Source organism: Sphaeramia orbicularis, chromosome 11, assembly GCF_902148855.1.
Source record: "Sphaeramia orbicularis chromosome 11, fSphaOr1.1, whole genome shotgun sequence".
In the NCBI taxonomy this organism is placed as follows: Eukaryota; Metazoa; Chordata; class Actinopteri; order Kurtiformes; family Apogonidae; genus Sphaeramia; species Sphaeramia orbicularis.
Genome location: NC_043967.1, coordinates 38746138 through 38763873, shown reverse-complemented (window position 1 = coordinate 38763873; position 17736 = coordinate 38746138). Strand labels below are relative to the sequence as shown.

General features: G+C 34.9%; 1 protein-coding gene across 2 annotated transcripts; it reads left to right on the top strand.

Annotated features, from left to right (window-relative positions):
* The first annotated feature begins 10 nt into the window (after positions 1-10).
* On the top strand, positions 11-17366 carry ppp1r36 (protein phosphatase 1 regulatory subunit 36). 2 transcript variants are annotated; one of them, XM_030147990.1, is made up of 10 exons: positions 11-208; positions 307-390; positions 2504-2556; positions 4118-4187; positions 4269-4367; positions 4516-4656; positions 4940-4982; positions 9093-9322; positions 11304-11504; positions 15224-17366. In XM_030147990.1, exons 3-10 carry the CDS (start codon positions 2508-2510, stop codon positions 15348-15350), a joined length of 960 nt encoding a protein of 319 aa, XP_030003850.1. In that variant the 5' UTR covers positions 11-208; positions 307-390; positions 2504-2507; the 3' UTR covers positions 15351-17366. The 2 variants fall into 2 exon arrangements, with proteins under 2 accessions (XP_030003850.1, XP_030003849.1); XM_030147989.1 differs by having other exon boundaries at positions 2420-2556.
* The last annotated feature ends 370 nt before the right edge of the window (positions 17367-17736 follow it).

The window sequence follows — 17736 nt, the reverse complement described above, 5'->3', positions numbered from 1 at the left end:
CACCCGGCAACTGCACTAGTGGTGGAGTTACGACATTTTACGACCTCACGTCTGTCATTAATTAGCACCTTTTCTACTGGTTAATAATGTTAGACATTGACATAAAGTTGTACATTTAAAGTCGAGTTAATATTTAAAGTACCTTGCAGATAAACGCCGTGCCTCTTGACCGCTGGGTGTGGAATGAGGAGACTCTGGAGTTTGTAAGGTGAGGCTCACATTACCAGAACACAACACCTGTCAACATTACTGTGACGTCTTACGATATTAGAGGATAATATTGTGACCTTTGACCCCTGCTCACAGGCCCTCACCAACAGAGAAACCTGTGGTGAGGAAAAGAAGACAAAGCAGTGGCAGTTTCAACGAGCTCATACAGAAAGCAGAATGGTAGGTCTGGGTTCAACCATTAAGACAGGGGTGTCAGACTCATTTTAGTTCAGTTCCACATTCAGCTAAATTTGATCTGAAATGGGCCAAACCAGTAAAATAAAAAAACATAGTAATATATAAATAATGTCAACTCCAAACTTTTCTCTATGTTTTAGAGCAAAACAAAGTTAATTACATTATGAAAAGGTTTACATCTACAAACTATCCTTTCCAAAGATGTAAATAACATGAACAAACTGAAAAAAATAAGTGTAATTTTAACAATATTCTGCCTCAGTACATGTGCATTATAACTTACAGATCACAGTGGATCTAAAAACACACAAAACATTGAGTAACAGGCAGAATATTGTTAAAATTGTACTTATTGGTCTTAAGACATTTCAGGTTATTCCCTTTTTTTTTTTTTTTTGCAAAATTATACTTTGTTTTAGTGTAACTACATGAAAATATTTACATTTACAAAGAGAAAAATTTGGAGTTGTCATTATTTATATGTTATTATGATAGTATTTTACTGGTCCTGCCCACTTGAGATTGAATTGGTCTGAATGTGGAACCTGAACTAAAAGAATTGTTTATATCTTTGGTGTAATTTTTGCATTTCACAAATTCATCCTAAGGGCCGGATTGGACCCTTTGGCGGGCCGGATTTAGCCCCCGGGCCACATGTTTGACACCTTTGCATTAAGAAAATTCCACATTTTATTTCCGATGTCCTTTTTTTTTTTTTTTTTTAAACAAATCACTTAAATTTCCCTTAGTTCAGCATAATTAAAATGTATTTTAGCAACATGTGTAAATTACAATTTGTTGTAATTTTTCTTTTTTTCTAAAACTTTATTAATCAAACTCTGGTTATACATTCAAATGAATTCCATAGAAAATACTTTTTTTTCAGACTGAGCAACAGCATCACTTATTTGAACAGTATTTGTAAAAGAACATTATAAAAATAAAAAATAAAATAAAGTCAGAGGTCTAATCAGGAATCAATACATTCAAATTTTCACAATCACAGCTTGTTTGTTTTTTACATGTTTCAGTGTTTTTTTGAAGTTTGTTATTTCATTTATGTTAAGAACAGTGGGGGGGTTTTCATAAATCTACATCGGTGTATTTTGTTTAGCCATAATAATTGAAGTGTTACACATAATTTCTCATTTTTTGTTTTTCATTATAACTCCAAATTTAATGTATTTATACTCCAGTTTGGGCGATTGAGTGTCCTTCTCGGATGTCCAGTCTTGAAATGCTGTCCAAAAATGTTCTGGTGTATGGACAGTCAAAAAATTTTTTTCTTTGTTTTTTATTTCTGGTGTTCATTTTTTCCCCCAATCATTTAAATTTTCTCTTGTTCAGCATAATTAAAATCTGTGCTGGCAACATGTGCAAATTACAATTTGGTGTAATTTTTCTTTTTTTATATACAGTGTTCATTTTTTTTTTTTTTTTTTTTTTTTTTTTTTACAAATCACTTAAATTTCCTTAGTTCAGGGTAATTAAAATGTACTTCAGCAGCACGTGTAAATTACAATTTGTTGTAATTTTTCTTTTCTTTTTTTTTTTAAAAATTATTTTATTAAAGAAAGGAAAAACAATACATGATGCATTTTAGATACAGTGTCTTGAACTGTTTTTCTTAGTTTAACCAACCAAATCCCCTCCCTCCCACCCTTCCCACATACATACAAACTACCACTAAACATGAAACAAAACAAAACAAAAAAAAAAAGGCAGGGGGGTGGGCACACAATAATATAAATCATAATTTGGGTAAATTAAATAAGGGACACTTTCACGTGTTATTTCTAGCTTACAGGGTATATGGTGCTATGGGAGGGTGTTGAGCCTATCAAAATACAAAATTAAGGGGTCCCATAACTTATGGAGCTTTCCAATTGATTCTCTGGTGAAATACTTTATTTTTACTAATTTTAGGAAAAACATCAAATCTCTAAGCCAAACAGATGTAATGTAATTTTTTTCTTTTTTACTGCAAATTGCATGTTTCTTTGTCTTTCAGGTTAGCTGAAATGCACATATCGAACCATAGAGGGCGCCAGAGCTCCAGAAAGAGCCTGAACTCTGCTCATTTGACTGCTTACAGGTCCATGGTGATGCAGAAGCAAGAGGATCATGTCACCATTGATGATGTGAAACGCAAGTATTAATATGTTGTTGAAGTTATAAGAATACTTTTCTATCTCTGTATTAAAAAGTGGTGAAATGTTTTTTTCACAAATATAAATTTTAAGTAGGTCTGTTCAAACCTCACTTGTGTGCTAATATTTTCATTTTATGCAACTCTAATCCACTACCTCACAGGTAAATGTGTCATACTTAATTCTCAGCTACTTTTGTCTGACAGATTTACATTTTTCCATCTCCTTCCTATCCAGTGAAAAATATGTTGATTTTGAATGTTTATGATAAACTGAAGGATTACGTTTTCCTTCATGGGTGGAGAAAATTCTCCTCCTTCTAAAGCTAAGCAAACTGTTTATCTCAGATCCACTAGAAAACACTCTGGTTTCTCTCAGCTCATGAAAAGTTGCTTTTTTTTGATAGTACGTTGCTATGGATTTCACTTCATAACACTATGTAAAGTGATTCATAGGAGTTCAGCCTTAAATATGCACAGCAGTAGAATGCCACATATGCTTTGATGCAACAGTTAGAATTGTACAACCATTTTACTGCATAATAATGACTTTTACTTGATTATACTTACTGTACATACAGCGGTGGAGTATTGTCATAGTGTAGTATGACACAAGTAAATATGCATCTTCTTCTTCCACTAGTGACAGCTAAATATTTTGACTGGCATTTAACATTGTGTGCTGCATCACTTGACGATATTACATTCAGAACTGTAAACTGCAACCCAAAATATGACACAACTATAAAGACTGATCGTCCTAATATGGACAGATACAACAGACATATGACAGAGCATAATGTAATCCACAAATGACCAAAAAATACATTTCAGAACTCAATTATTATTTTTTTTTTATTCAAAACAGTCTTACAACATATTACACAGTGCATCATTGATACAAAGTACACTGTTCTCTTTTTTTAAGAAAGAAAAAAGGGTGTCAATATTGCTCACAGAAAGAAAGAAGGAAAAAAAAATGATGATTTGTGAATCTTTGTTGCGTTAAAATCATCATATAAATATAGACTTTCCAGTGCAATACAAAACAGAGGAGTAATTTGTGAAAAAATCAATGCTTTGCAGAACAATAACTTCAATACTAATAAAGATTATAAATAAACATATTTACATTTACTTACACACACACGTTTATCTACATGTATAAATGATTGTGGACATGTCCATGAAGCACACACATGCAAAAAAGTCAGGAGTCAGTTTTAATAACTGTTGCAGTGTCTTCTGTCTCAGCTGCCAGACATATCAGCACCAGCTTAAACTCATCCTCAACAACACCGAGATCACAAAAAGCACAGATATTACCCTTCAGAAGCACCTTTCCATTTGCCTTCTTTGACTTTATTTGAATGTATTTGCCTAAATCATTATGCACACATCATTTTCTTTTTGAACATGTCCTCCTTTTTGTCGCCATTGTGTTTTTATTAAATGTATTAAACTATGCTTTCCTGTTCAGGAATGACAACATATTTTATATGAAATTTAAGATACACTGTAAACTTCTTCTGACCTCTTTCTCTGTGTTGTGATGTGTAGAGGTGGCTGTCAGTTTGCTACAAGAGAATTATCCCATCCCCATTCCATCCTGCTTCCTGACTATCCTGAAGTAAGATTTACAAGAAACAATTTACTCATATATACTATTGCAAAACAATGACCTGACCAGTTATTTCTTCTCTATGTCCAGGAGTAAAGCACTTGATGAAGTCCTGAGTTCACTTCTCTGGTACATGTCTTGTTTTTTTGAGCATAAGTCTCTGGAGAATAAACCCAACCCATTAATGGTGTAAGTACACAGACTGAAAAATAAATATTCTGTACATTTCCTTTTTGTATTATACTGCTCTTAAATACTGTCCTCTTTTCTCACCTGTTTCTGTGTTTTGTATTTTTGTTACATTTACCTTTGCTGTAAATTCTGATGTATTCTGTAGTTTAGACAATAGGAAAGAGAACCAGATAATGGCACAGAGTTTAGCCATAAAGGACCATGCTCAAAAGAAGCTGGCTGTTTGCTACTTTACTCTAATCATGGACCTAGAGATGGGACAACATCAACACATTTCATTTCACAAGTGAGTAGCTGTTATGACTTGTCAAACAAATAATCACTAAAAATGTCTTCTGTGTGCGCTCATGTGTGCTTATCCAAAATCACTTGTCAAACTCTCAGAAGCTTGTCATTAGCTTTACCAACAGGCTCAGGCAAGTTACTGAAAAATGTCAAGCTGAGCCTGATTTTATTTGAGGATATTACAAATAAAGCCGGGATTTATAATAGTTACATCATCAAGAAATAGAGGTAAGCCAATCACAGTGTTTTGTAAGGTATACATGTCTTTTTTTATGTTCTTTCAGGGGTAGGATGTCATCAGATAGCACAGAGTGGCTTCTACAAGCGGTAGGTGCAAAAATAGATTTTATTTAACCAGGAAAGAGTCACTTAAACAACAGCCTCATGGCCAACATAAGCACCAGCACAATTAACCCACAAAGATCCAGTGCTAATTTTGGGGCAGTTCCCAACGGAATTTTTCTCTCTCATTAACATTTCTTCATATATATATATATATATATATATATATATATATATATATATATATATATATATATTTATATATATATATATATATATTTATATGTCAGGGTAGAAACTGCGATCTGATAGGATCGGCGATTCTAAACTCCAATCCGAACCCTAACCCTTCTACTGGCAGGATCGGAGTTTCTACCAGTAGAGACTCTGATCGGAGTTTCTACTGGTAGAGACTACGATCGGAGTCTCTACTGGTAGAATCGCCGATCCTACCAGATCGCAGTCTCTACCCTTACATATATATATATATATATATATATATATATATATATATACAGGGCGGGGAAGCAAAATTTACAATATTTTGAGGCAGGGATTGAAAGACAGTGTATGACCAATTAGTTTATTGAAAGTCATGAGAATTTATTTGCCACAAGAAAATGTACATAATAGAAAATGTTTTTATTCTGTGTCCTCCTTCTTTCTCAATAACTGCCTTCACACGCTTCCTGAAACTTGCACAAGTGTTCCTCAAATATTCGGGTGACAACTTCTCCCATTCTTCTTTAATAGTATCTTCCAGACTTTCTCGTAATAGTTTTGCTCATAGTCATTCTCTTCTTTCCATTATAAACAGTCTTTATGGAAACTCCAACTATTTTTGAAATCTCCTTTGGTGTGACGAGTGCATTCAGCAAATCACACACTCTTTTGACGTTTGCTTTCCTGATTACTCATATGGGCAAAAGTTTCTGAAAAGGTATGGATAATAGTGTTAGGTATGATTATGACATCAATATATGTTTGGTTTCAAAACAATTGACGTAGTGCCTGCTGAGAAAAAACAACTAAATGTTCATTGTAAATTTTGCTTCCCCACCCTGTATATACACACTTTATTTTTGACAGCTCTTGCATTTTTTAACAAACTGACAATAAAATAAAAATGCAAAGACATAAGAAGCAACAGACATCAACAAGTACAGACAGAGTAGTATCGAAACTTAAAGTACAATGGTAACAAAGTGGGTCAATGAGTCACAATATTATCCCATCATGACAAGAGGGTTGAGTTAGCTTGAGTATTGTCCTGTTTCAGTCCATGTCAGATCATTCAGATGTATTCTCATGTTGCATCTGATCATGTCCAGATCATGTCCAGGTCTATTTAACATTTCTTAAGTGATTTATCACCATTTATTATAATATTATCCTCTGTATTTTCCATTTTTCACTATAAATTGTGTATTTTCCTACATTTAATTTCCTTACATTTAATTTAAGAGCTTGCAAAAACTCAGAGTAAACTCAAAGGTTATTATATCAAAACAAAGAACTGAAGAAAAAATTAATTTTTCAGCAAAGATATCAATAACTGAATGTTAAAACAAGTGTCTCCATCCACTTTCATTGATCAAACTCGATGGGTTTTACTGGTGAATCAGTGTTGTAGAAGATGATGGTGTTTCCAGGTTCACTACAGAACCTCTGAACATCCAAATTGGTCATATCTGATGACCATGAAAAGATGACAAACTGCATCAATTATTTGCATGTATTGATAAAATTAGTGGATCAACAGGTATTAAACAGTTTAGATCAGTAGATGCTTTTGGTTGCTGGTGGATGTCCAGGTCTTTATGGGTTAAGGAGGCAACAGAGTAGAAACCAAACATAGATGCACACAGACATCATGCAAAAATATAAGGCAAGTAAAAAAAAAAAAAAAAAAAAAAAGTGTGCAAATAACTAGCAATGCTACAAAGTCACCCCATTTGCAAAGAATATTATAGTCTGCAAGATGTAGTCAGAAAGGTCATATGCACTTCATTTAGCTTTTCACGTCATTATTCCTATTAATGTTAAATATTAGCTGCTGCTGTCTGTGGCATGTCTATGACCAAAGGCACAGAGAGAGAGAAACACTGTTTATTCCAATATTATATAACAGTGCATTCCTTTGCAGTTTAATACAAATATTTTACTTTAAAGGCCAGACGGAAAACCAAATCCTCTCTGAATATTTAATCTGCTGTTTCTGACCAGGGAAATTAAAAATGACTTCTCATTTGTGGAATTTGAAATGAACATCAAATAGCATATTATCAATATTTTAGAGACCGCCCCAAATTTCGGAAACCGTATTTTCAAGGGCGCTTATTAAAAGGAGCCACATTCCCTGCGGCTCACACCCTGCCGAAGTCATTGTGAATGTTCCCAACTCGCTTCCTCGTATAACATTTTTAAACCTTTTGAAAAATTTGACTTGCAAGCAACTGACCTGATTCTTTACTTGCAAAGGCAGCACGTTGAAACAGTCACAACCATATTGCCTCATCTGCACGCACACACACACACACACACACACACACACACACACTGACACTCACACAAATGGAGCCTGGTGTGGCCACAGTTTGGCCAGTTCACCAGCTGTGAATAACGAAGGCAGTGAGCAGAACAGAACGGCATTGAGTGCAGGTTATGCCTGGTGGCCTTAATGAATTAGTTAGTGGTAGGGGGATGTTGACTCTACACAGGTGCTTTGCTTTGACAGGCTCTCTCTAATATTTAGCCAGGTGGGTGGACGCAAGGAGAAATATCACACTAACAGCAGCTGCTTATTGCCTGCTCTGTATGTGACCTTTATGGATAGAAACAGCTGCTGTGACCTTTTAAATACACAAATGAATAAGTAGGCGTCCAGAATGCACTTGAATTTGGATAATTTGGGGATATCAAATGGATTAGATTAGATTAGATTAGATTAGATTAGATTAGATTAGATTGTTTATGGGGAGACATTTTTTTTTGTTGTCTTTTGTTTTTTTTCATATGGGTATTATTGTTATGAAATGGTCAGAATTTATTTGTGTTTTTTTATATGAGTATCATTGTATGCAAGGGACAGAGTTTATTTTTGTACTTTTTTTGTGTGGATATTTGTGTTATGAAATGGACAGAATTTATTTTTGTTTTCTTAAATGGGTATTATTGTCATGAAATGGATAGAGTTTATTTTTGTTTTTGTTTTTTTTTATATGGGTATGGTTATGAATTGGACGTAGTTTATTTTTGATTAGTATGTTACTGCTAAGAAATGACAGTTTATTTTTGTGCAGTATTGTTATGAAACGGATAGTGTACTTTTGTTTTTAATATGTGTGTTACTGCTATGAAAAGGACAGGGTTTACTTTAATGTGAAATGCTGCTGCAAAATGGACAGTCTATCCTTTATGTACAGCAATTTTGTGTTTTTAGCAAAGTCAGAAGTTAGTCTGATATGTGTAGGATTTTTGAGTTACTTATGGGATCTGACGTAGTAATTTAGGATAGGTGAAGGATGGAGTAAGGAGGTGGGAGATTATAAATTAAACTTCATCTCGCTCCTTTTCGAATGTTTGACTTTCTTTTAATATAATACTTTTGTTGTTTGATTTTATTGTAATATTCAAAATGAATAAACAAACCAAAAACAAAACATTTGTTTTAAAGCAAACGTTTTGAACTTGCAAGCAAAGAAGACTGATGTATAAGCAAAATTATCTTTTTTTTTTTATTACCACTTACTGTCTTTCGCTTTAAAAACAATACAACAAGAAAAATCTATATAAAAAAGAAAAGAAAACCTATTCGAAAAGGAGCAGGATGAAGTTCAACCTATATACTCTCTCGGCCCCCTACCCTATCTTTTTACTGACCATAAATTCCCATGTCAGCTCCCCAAAGTAACTTAAAAAATCGTATACATTTCAAAATAAATTCTGACTAAGCCTGCACAAAACACAAAAATACTAAAGGCTACATATCATAGCAATAATACACACATCAAAATTAAACTCTGTCCATTTCATAGCAGTAATACACATATCAAAAGTAAACTTAGTCCATTTCATGACAGTAATACACATCAAATTTAAAGTAGTTATAGATCAGAAGATAGATAATCGATCTCCTCTGTATCCCACCTCCAGTGTTTGTATACTTTCTTCTGCTACGTGGCCTGGGTGACATTTGGCAGGAAGGACCTGAAGGACATCCACGAGGAAGTCGGGAGGCTTTTGTACTCCGACATCTTCAATACTGCCGTGAGGAACAGGAATGATGGGTACTCGAGAAGGACTTCCAACGTTATTAATGGTTCAGCGAAGGTGACAGGAGCTGACCCTAAGGAGACGGGATGGAATAGTACACTCAAGCAGCGGTGCGTTCAAATGGACAAAAGGCTGGATGATGTGGCTTTTAGGACAAGCCACTTTGAATCTGACAAATTTTCTGTTCTTAGTTTTATCTTTGTACATTATAAATATGCATAAAAAATATATAAAGATAATAAATAATACAATGCTGGGAGACGTAAAATACCCAGTTGGCTTATTTGAAGTCTCAACCTGTCATGGAGAATACAAAATGAATATAAAGCTGAAGGAAAAAATAGTAACAAGCCATGTATGATAGTAGTAATAATAGGCTATATCATAAAAGCCAAGTGGCATCTGTGTGCATACATGTGTGTCCGGGGATCCGCACAATATCCAGAAAGAGCGAACTGCTGCAGTTTGGCAGGATTATGTATTTTTGGTCAAGGAAGAGACTAGCTAAAACGGCAAGGTGATAGGACCAGTATTTTGGGAGATATTAGTAATTTTGGAATACAATTACCTTACAATTATGTTGCAATGGCCACAACACTTTGGCGGTGACTGCTGGAAAAATGAGGAACAGCATGCACAAATACACAGCAGTATAAAAACTGCCACATTGAGAACCTGTGGATCCCCATGGGTCAAAGCGCTAGTAGTAGTAGTAGTAGTAATAACAATAATAGTGATAATGATTATGATATCATTGTATTTATTTGAATGGGACAGTGAGCATTAATGAACATACTGTACATGTTTTCACATGAATGTAAATACTCCAGATTTTAGCCAAAGGGTAGTTTCCATCCAATGAATAATAACAATAATAATAATAATAATAATAATAATAATAATAAAAATAAATTATTACATGACCAAAAATATTTCCAAAAAAGAACTTAAAATTCAGCAAATAAATGGTCTTTTTAAGCATCTTTTAAAATATTTTTAGAGGAACAGCTTTTTTGCTACTAGTGGAGCTTTTTTTTTTTTTTTTTTTTTTTTTTTTGGATGAAGATCTAAACACTGAGGAGCCAAGAAAGAATTGTCAATATGAAAACAAATGTTGAATTTCGAGTGAGAATCTTCTTTCTTTTGCCCACGTTTAACACATTTTAGAGAAATATTGATTTGTGTGAAATAAAAAAAACAAAAAAAACAGAGTAGAGCTGTGAGGCTACAGGGCTAAAATCTTGGTGAATCCTAAAATCCAGTCTTTCTTAACAGTTAACAGAGTGCAAAACCTACTATTGTTTTGAGTCTAATCCTTCATCAAACCCAGTGTGACCCTTGTTTGACACAACCATCAGCAGTAAAGTTACCCGTGTTTGATGGATATCATGTCTGATCTGTGGAATATGATTAATGCTGGTGGATTTGTCTCTCTGCTTGACAGGAGGCACTGTCTGACAGCCTGTTTTATGTTGCTGTGCTCTGTCTGACACAAGATTGGCAGTTTTGTAAGCTGTCAGAGGCCCAGTGCTCGTTCCTGCTGTCAGCCTGAGACCAAACAATCAAAAAGCTGGGCTTGAAGTTTGCTCTCCTCCTGAGAGTGGATGTACACAGCAACGATTGGACGAGCCTCACCCTCACTCCCAGCTGTCTCGCAGACAGTGAGAGGAGTGCACTTCTGGAGAAAAATAGTACAAGTATCCAGAGAGGTTACATTCTGAAACAGCTCTCCTGATTAATGAGTTCTGGATTTTTCTTATGTTTTCCTCCATGATTGCTATACGAGCGCGTACGTGTGACAAAATGGAATATGTGGAGAATGTCTGCGTTGGAAACTGCTTGTACAGCTGTTGTCTCTAAGTGGATGATTATAGCACAGCAATACAGAGAGGCCTTTAGTGGTTGAAAATATGGAGTGAAAGATGTAATCAGTGAAAGTACAGTTTGTCCTGCTCTGTCCTATTACACATACGTACTATTCATTGTCCTCTCTGTGTCCTTCGACGAATACTTCCTACAGTTGCATGTTTCCCCAGAGTGTCATTATGTCACATATCTGATGTTGTTTTTTCTTGATATGACTTTACCCAGATCCTCCCACAGACGTCCAGCTCTGAACAGCGTAGTTAATCAGTGCTCCCCACTGATGGTGTCTTTGCTGCCCTCACCCAAAGAGCAGTCACCTCATTTGTTCCTCCGCAGCAGGGTCAGGTCAGAGAAAGTGTTGCAGGCCAAAAACTGTGAAACCCAGGCCCTGAAGGAGGTGCTGAATCAGCAGGCGACTACTACCAGGTGACGTACCGTACAAGGTTATTATCGTTAACGAAAACTAACGAAATGACGAAAACTAGAATTGAAAAAACATTTTCGTTAACTGAAATAAATAAAAACTATAATTAAGAGAAAAAACGATAACTAACTGAAACTGCATTGTGTGTTTACAAAACTAACTAAAACGGATAAAAATTAAGGATTAAATTCCCTTCGTTTTCGTTTTTGGCAGTCAGATTGATACGAAATCAATTTATTTCGCTCTAGCAATTTTAGCTGGCGGCACCATACGACACTTCACAGTCCGTCACTTCTCGTCATTTGTCGTTAGAGTCATCTTCTGGTTCCCACTCTACCTGGAAACATGGAGACTAAAGTTGGGAGAAAGCAGCAGAGTCCTGACTTCGATTTATTTGAATACAACGGAGAAGAAGAGAAAAGATATGACAAAACTAAAATTAATACTAAAACTAAGCATTTAGAAAAAAATGGAAACTAATGAAAACTAGCAAACCTGCTCTAAAAACAAATTAAAGCTAACTGAATTAGAGGAAAAAAAAGTCAAAACTAAATAAAACTAAACGATAATGAAAAATCCAAAACTATTATAACCTTGGTACCATACAACACGTAGAAATATATACCTTATGTATCTATGCTTGAAATAATAGAATATGTTGTATATACAGTCACTTATTGCCTCCACCAAGGAGGTTATGTTTTCATCGGGGTTTGTCTGTTTGTTTATTTGTTTGTCTGTTAGCAAGATAACTCAAAAAGTTATGGACAGATTTTGATGAAATTTACTAGAAATGTTGATACTGGCACAAGGAGCAAACGATTAAATATTGGTTGTGATGGGAGGGGGGCGGGGTCATACACCTTTCTCAGTCTGTGTAACGAGACACAACTGAATAGAACAACATTAAAAACAGACCAAAGTATCCAGTATTTAGTGTGATCTTTAGTGTGAACATGTCTTCAACACATCTGCTCAGACATTATGGGATTTACTGAACTAATCTAGTGTTTTACACCAGGTTTCGTTCAACACATGTCCTGTGTTTCTTACTTTTTGTCATGGCAACAGAGATCACACTAAATATCGACTCTTTCTTGTAGAAGCCATTTAGTTGTTTGTTTAGTTAGTTGTTTTAGTTTCTAATGCTGTGCACAGTATTTCACTCTATTCCCTTGTTTTATATCAATAAATAGCCTGAGGAATATAAGTTACATTCATTACAACTCCATATATACAACAAAGCTAAGGGTGGCCTAAGACCTTTGCACAGTCCTGTATATACACATACAAACATGCATTCACATACAGTATATACACACTGTGTCATGCATGCTTATACAGATGGGTGCTAATGTGACATTCCTTATCAAAAGAATAATACACACATGCTCAGATGAATGTTGAATATATTCAGTAAATGAAAATGTGTTACTAGAACTTCAGTTTTCCTTCATATCCTTCTTATAATTTTGCCCTTATGAATATGGAGTTCTTAAATTGCATTTATAACAGTAATGGAAATCTTAAATTTAACTTAATACTGTAGAAATGCACAATACCTAGAGATTGTAATAAATACTGAAGTAATCTTCTTGTGTTTTACACCAGGTTTCATTTACCACATGTCTAGTGTTTCTTATTTGAGCTACTTTTGTCATGGAAACAGAGATCGCACTAAATATCAACTGTTTCTTATAGAAGCCATTTAGTTTTGTTTTGTTTTTTTAGTTTCTAATGCTGTGCACAGTATTTCGCTCTATTTCCTTGTTTTACATCAATAAATAGCCTGGTAAATATATATATATTACATTCATTACAACCGTACATACACAACATAGCTAAGGGTGGCCTACGACCTCTGCACAGTCTTGTATATACACATACAAACATGCATTCACATACAGTATATACACAGTGTGTCATGCATGCTTATACAGATGGGTGCTAATGTGACATTTCTTATCAAAAGAATAATACACACGTTCAGATGAATATTGAATACATTCAGTAAATGAAAATGTGTTACTAGAACTTCAGTTTTCCTTCATATCCTTCTTATAATTTTGCCCTTATGAATATGGAGTTCTTAAATTGCATTTATAACAGTAATGGAAATCCTAAATTTAACTTAATACTATAGAAACGCGGTATATGCACAATACCTAGAGATTGTAATGAATACTGAGCTAATCTTCTAGTGTTTTACACCAGGTTTCATTTACCACATGTCTAGTGTTTCTTATTTCAGCTACTTTTGTCATGGAAACAGAAATCGCACTAAATATCAACTGTTTCTTATAGAAGCCATTTAGTTTTGTTTTGTTTTTTTAGTTTCTAATGCTGTGCACAGTGTTTCACCCTATTTCCTTGTTTTACATCAATAAATAGCCTGATAAATATATATATATATATATATATATATATATATATATATATATATATATATATATATATACATATTACATTCATTACAACCGCACATACACAACATAGCTAAGGGTGGCCTACGACCTCTGCACAGTCCTGTATATACACATACAAACATGCATTTATATACAGTATATATACAGTATATACGCACTGAGTCATGCATGCTTATACAAATGGGTGCTAATGTGACATTTCTTATCAAAAGAATAATACACACATGTTCAGATGAATATTGAATACATTCCGTAAATGAAAATGTGTTACTAGAACTTAAGTTTTCCTTCATATCCTGAATTGAATGTAATATTGTAGAAATGCAGTATATGCATAATACCCAGAGATTGTAATGAGTACTGAACTAATCTTCTAGTGTTTACACCAGGTTTCATTTAACACATGTCTAGTGTTTCTTATTTGAGCTACTTTTGTCATGGCAACAGAGATCACACTAAATATCAACAGTTTCTTGTAGAAGCCATTTAGTTGTTTTGTTTTTTTTTTGTTTCTAATGCTGTGCACAGTATTTCACTCTATTTCCTTGTTTTACATCAATAAATAGCCTGTTAAATATATATTACATTCATTACAACTGCATACATACAACATAGCTAAGGGTGGCCTAAGACCTCTGCACAGTACTGTATATACACATACAAACATCCATTCACATACAGTATATACACACTGTGTCACTTAATACTGTAGAAACCTAGTATATACGCAATACCTAGAGATTGTAATGAGCATTAATATTAGTACATGTCACGGTGTGCATGCATTCTGATGTACAGTCGCGGAAAAAAAATATTAGAACACCCTTGTTTTCTTCAATTTCTTGTTCATTTTAATGCCTGGTTCGACTAAAGGTACATTTGTTTGGACAAATATAATGATAACAACAAAAGCAGCTCATAGTAGTTTAATTTCAGAGCTGATATCTATCCATTTTCCATGTTTTCTTGATGATAACCAAAATCACTTCAGTTCTTACATCAATATCTATGGCATTGTACTGACAAAAACAGTGCTCTTAGTCATTCCATGTTTTCTTTTCTGTCTGTTTTAGTCACATGATACACACAGGAGTTAGAGCTTGATTGCATAACCATTGTTTTTGATGACTTTTGATGGTCTAATTTTTTTTTTTTTTTTTTCCGTGACTGTAGTGCAGATAAATATAGAAAACAACAACAACAACAACAAAAAAATCTAATTCTTTCTTTTTTTCTTTGTGTTGTTGTTTTGTCTGTTCCCTTTCCCTCATTCTTTATTTTAAAACATTAATCAGCATTGGGATTCTTGGCAGACCGCTGAAGCAGTTGAACCCCACCACCCTGATACCCTACGGAGAACAGAGAAACAACAAAGACAAAGACTGGGATAAAGCACCAGGAAATGACAGCCAGTACCAGTAGTGAGGGACACTCTGGCAAACGCATTCAACTCAACATACAAATTGCCTGGTATTTACCTCACAGACACTACAAACCTCTCAAATACCATATAGCGATGACCTCTGCTGCTGAACAACTTCTGTGTCTGCGCTGTAAAAAAAAGACAGGATGTCACGAGCGTGCATTCGTTTGCATAACCTACAAGGTCAGTGACAAAGGGACAGATTCAGGTAGGGGTTGAAGTTTTCAGTCTGGTTTTTTTCATGTGTGTCATTTGCAAAAGTCCTTCCCTGGATTGTCATCACTTCCACTATGTTTGTGCCTCTGAATTTAAATCAGTTTCCTATTTGCCAGCTGGTGGTGCTGTTGAATAAAATATAATGAAATCCATAACTTTGAAGGTCTTCACTTTCTATAGAGTCTGAAAGATATTCAGATCACATATGAAAATGAAGAAGTCCGGTTCGTCACATGCATAATTCACACCGTATAATCTATGTTTGTGAAGTCAAATTATACACTCCTCACACTTATTTATTTGTCGTCCCATCAGTGTTCCCTTTTTTATTCAGATCGTTGATGGCTCCTTTTTTTTTTCTTTCTCAGAGATGCATTGTAAGTTCTGTGGAGCCTTGTACCGGACTTATAAAAAAAAAAAAAAAACTGGCCCCAGAAATGTACACACCGCTCTCTAACCAGGCCTGGTAGCAGAAGAGGCTTTGCCTTCGCCCTAATTGGCTGTGTAATCTGGGACACCAAGAGTAGAGTTAAGCCCTCTGTGAAGGAGAGGGAGGAGGTCTGGGAAGCTGCTGTCTTACAGTGGGGGATGGGTTTAGGGATATATTAGGTTTTCTTCATTTGAATTACTTTTTTTTCACACTTAAAACAATTAAATTAAATTAAATAGTCCCTTGTTTGATATTTGTTTCTATTAAAGTCATCAAGGATAAAGATTTGATTAGTGCAAAGGAAATGGTTCAGTTCAGCTGGGGCTTCTTATTTTTCTCTTCCTCTGCTATCTCCAGTCACCGATGACTACTTTCACTTCTTCTCCGTCTGCTCCCTTGTTCTCCTTGTCTTATTTCTCCACTGTATTGTGTGTAATACCAGGCGAGCAGTCACTCACTTGACAGAGTGAAGCCTGTCTTATCACTTAACAGGTCCTTTTCTTTGGCCAGACTGAATAATCAAAGAGGTGTTACTCAAGCCCTTGAGCACAAACTACTTCTGTAATCATTCATGGTGTGCTGTATGAATTACAAGAAAAGGCTGTTCTAACTACTGCCTTAACTACATGTGGTTACGCCTTGGATGTGAGACCATAATTGCAACGTGTATATAACTGGATCGCCCCCTTCCATTGGTGATGTAAGACTTATTTGTCAAAAAGAAAATACTCTATACTTTTCACTTCCTTTGATAATATAAATATAAGTAGTTCAAAGCCCAGTAGATGTTAAATAGACCTGTTTTTCACATGATTTTGTCTCTGGAGCCAAAAATTTTAATCCCTATAATGTCTTTACTCTCAAAACGGCAGCATCTTTTTTGGGGAGAAAAAAAAGTGCCATATAAAAAGATGGGGTTTTTTTTCGTTTTTTATAATCTCAAGTTTCATTAATTCTAAGTACCTCTGACACCAAGGTCTGTAAAGTCTCCACATAAAAGCAGCACACTGATTAGTTATTGCAAACATATGCTTGTTAGTCACTCTTCAGATTACTTTAAGTGGCATCTTTTCCTCCAGCACTGGCATTAAGGTTACAAATTGCAATCTGTCATGGTAGAGAAAGCCTAATAAGGATAGGATTGCATTTCGAAAAATTCAGCAGTTGAGTAGAGGAAAAATGTTAGCCTAATTTGCGCAGATATCGAGGTTTTAAGTACCGTTTAACAAGTGCAAAGACTTAGACGAATTAAAGGAAAAACATAAAACAGGTGTTGCAGAGTTTACAGACCATCTGCAAACTCTACGAGAGGGATGAACACCATTCCTGCAAAAGATTCCCTCATTTGGTGTTTAATGATGGGGGTGAAGAGCTCAAAATCTACCATACTGTATAATTCACATTATTTTCATTAAACCCTTTCAACATTATTCTCAATGGATCTTCCTTAACCCATAAAGACCCAAATGTATACCAGTGACCCAAAGCATCTACTGATCTAAAATGTTCAATAACCTTAGAGCCACTAATCCTATCAATATGTAAATAATTGGTTTAAAATACTGTTTTTCATCTTTTCATGCTCATCACATTTGACCCATTTAGACGTTCAGAGGCTCCATAATCACTGTGGAAACACCGTCATCTTCTACAATACTGATTCACCAGTAAAACCCATGGAGCTGGATCAATGACTGGATGGAGACACTCGGTTTATGTTCAGTTAATGATAGATTTGA

Excerpts from the sequence above, each read along its gene's own strand:
- ppp1r36 (XM_030147989.1), top strand. The coding sequence starts at position 2,430 with ATGCACATATCGAACCATAGAGGGCGCCAGAGCTCCAGAAAGAGCCTG. Across the intron at positions 2,557-4,117 it reads CACCATTGATGATGTGAAAC|AGGTGGCTGTCAGTTTGCTA; the intron begins GCAAGTATTAAT and ends TGTGATGTGTAG. Across the intron at positions 4,368-4,515 it reads AAACCCAACCCATTAATGGT|TTTAGACAATAGGAAAGAGA; the intron begins GTAAGTACACAG and ends TGTATTCTGTAG.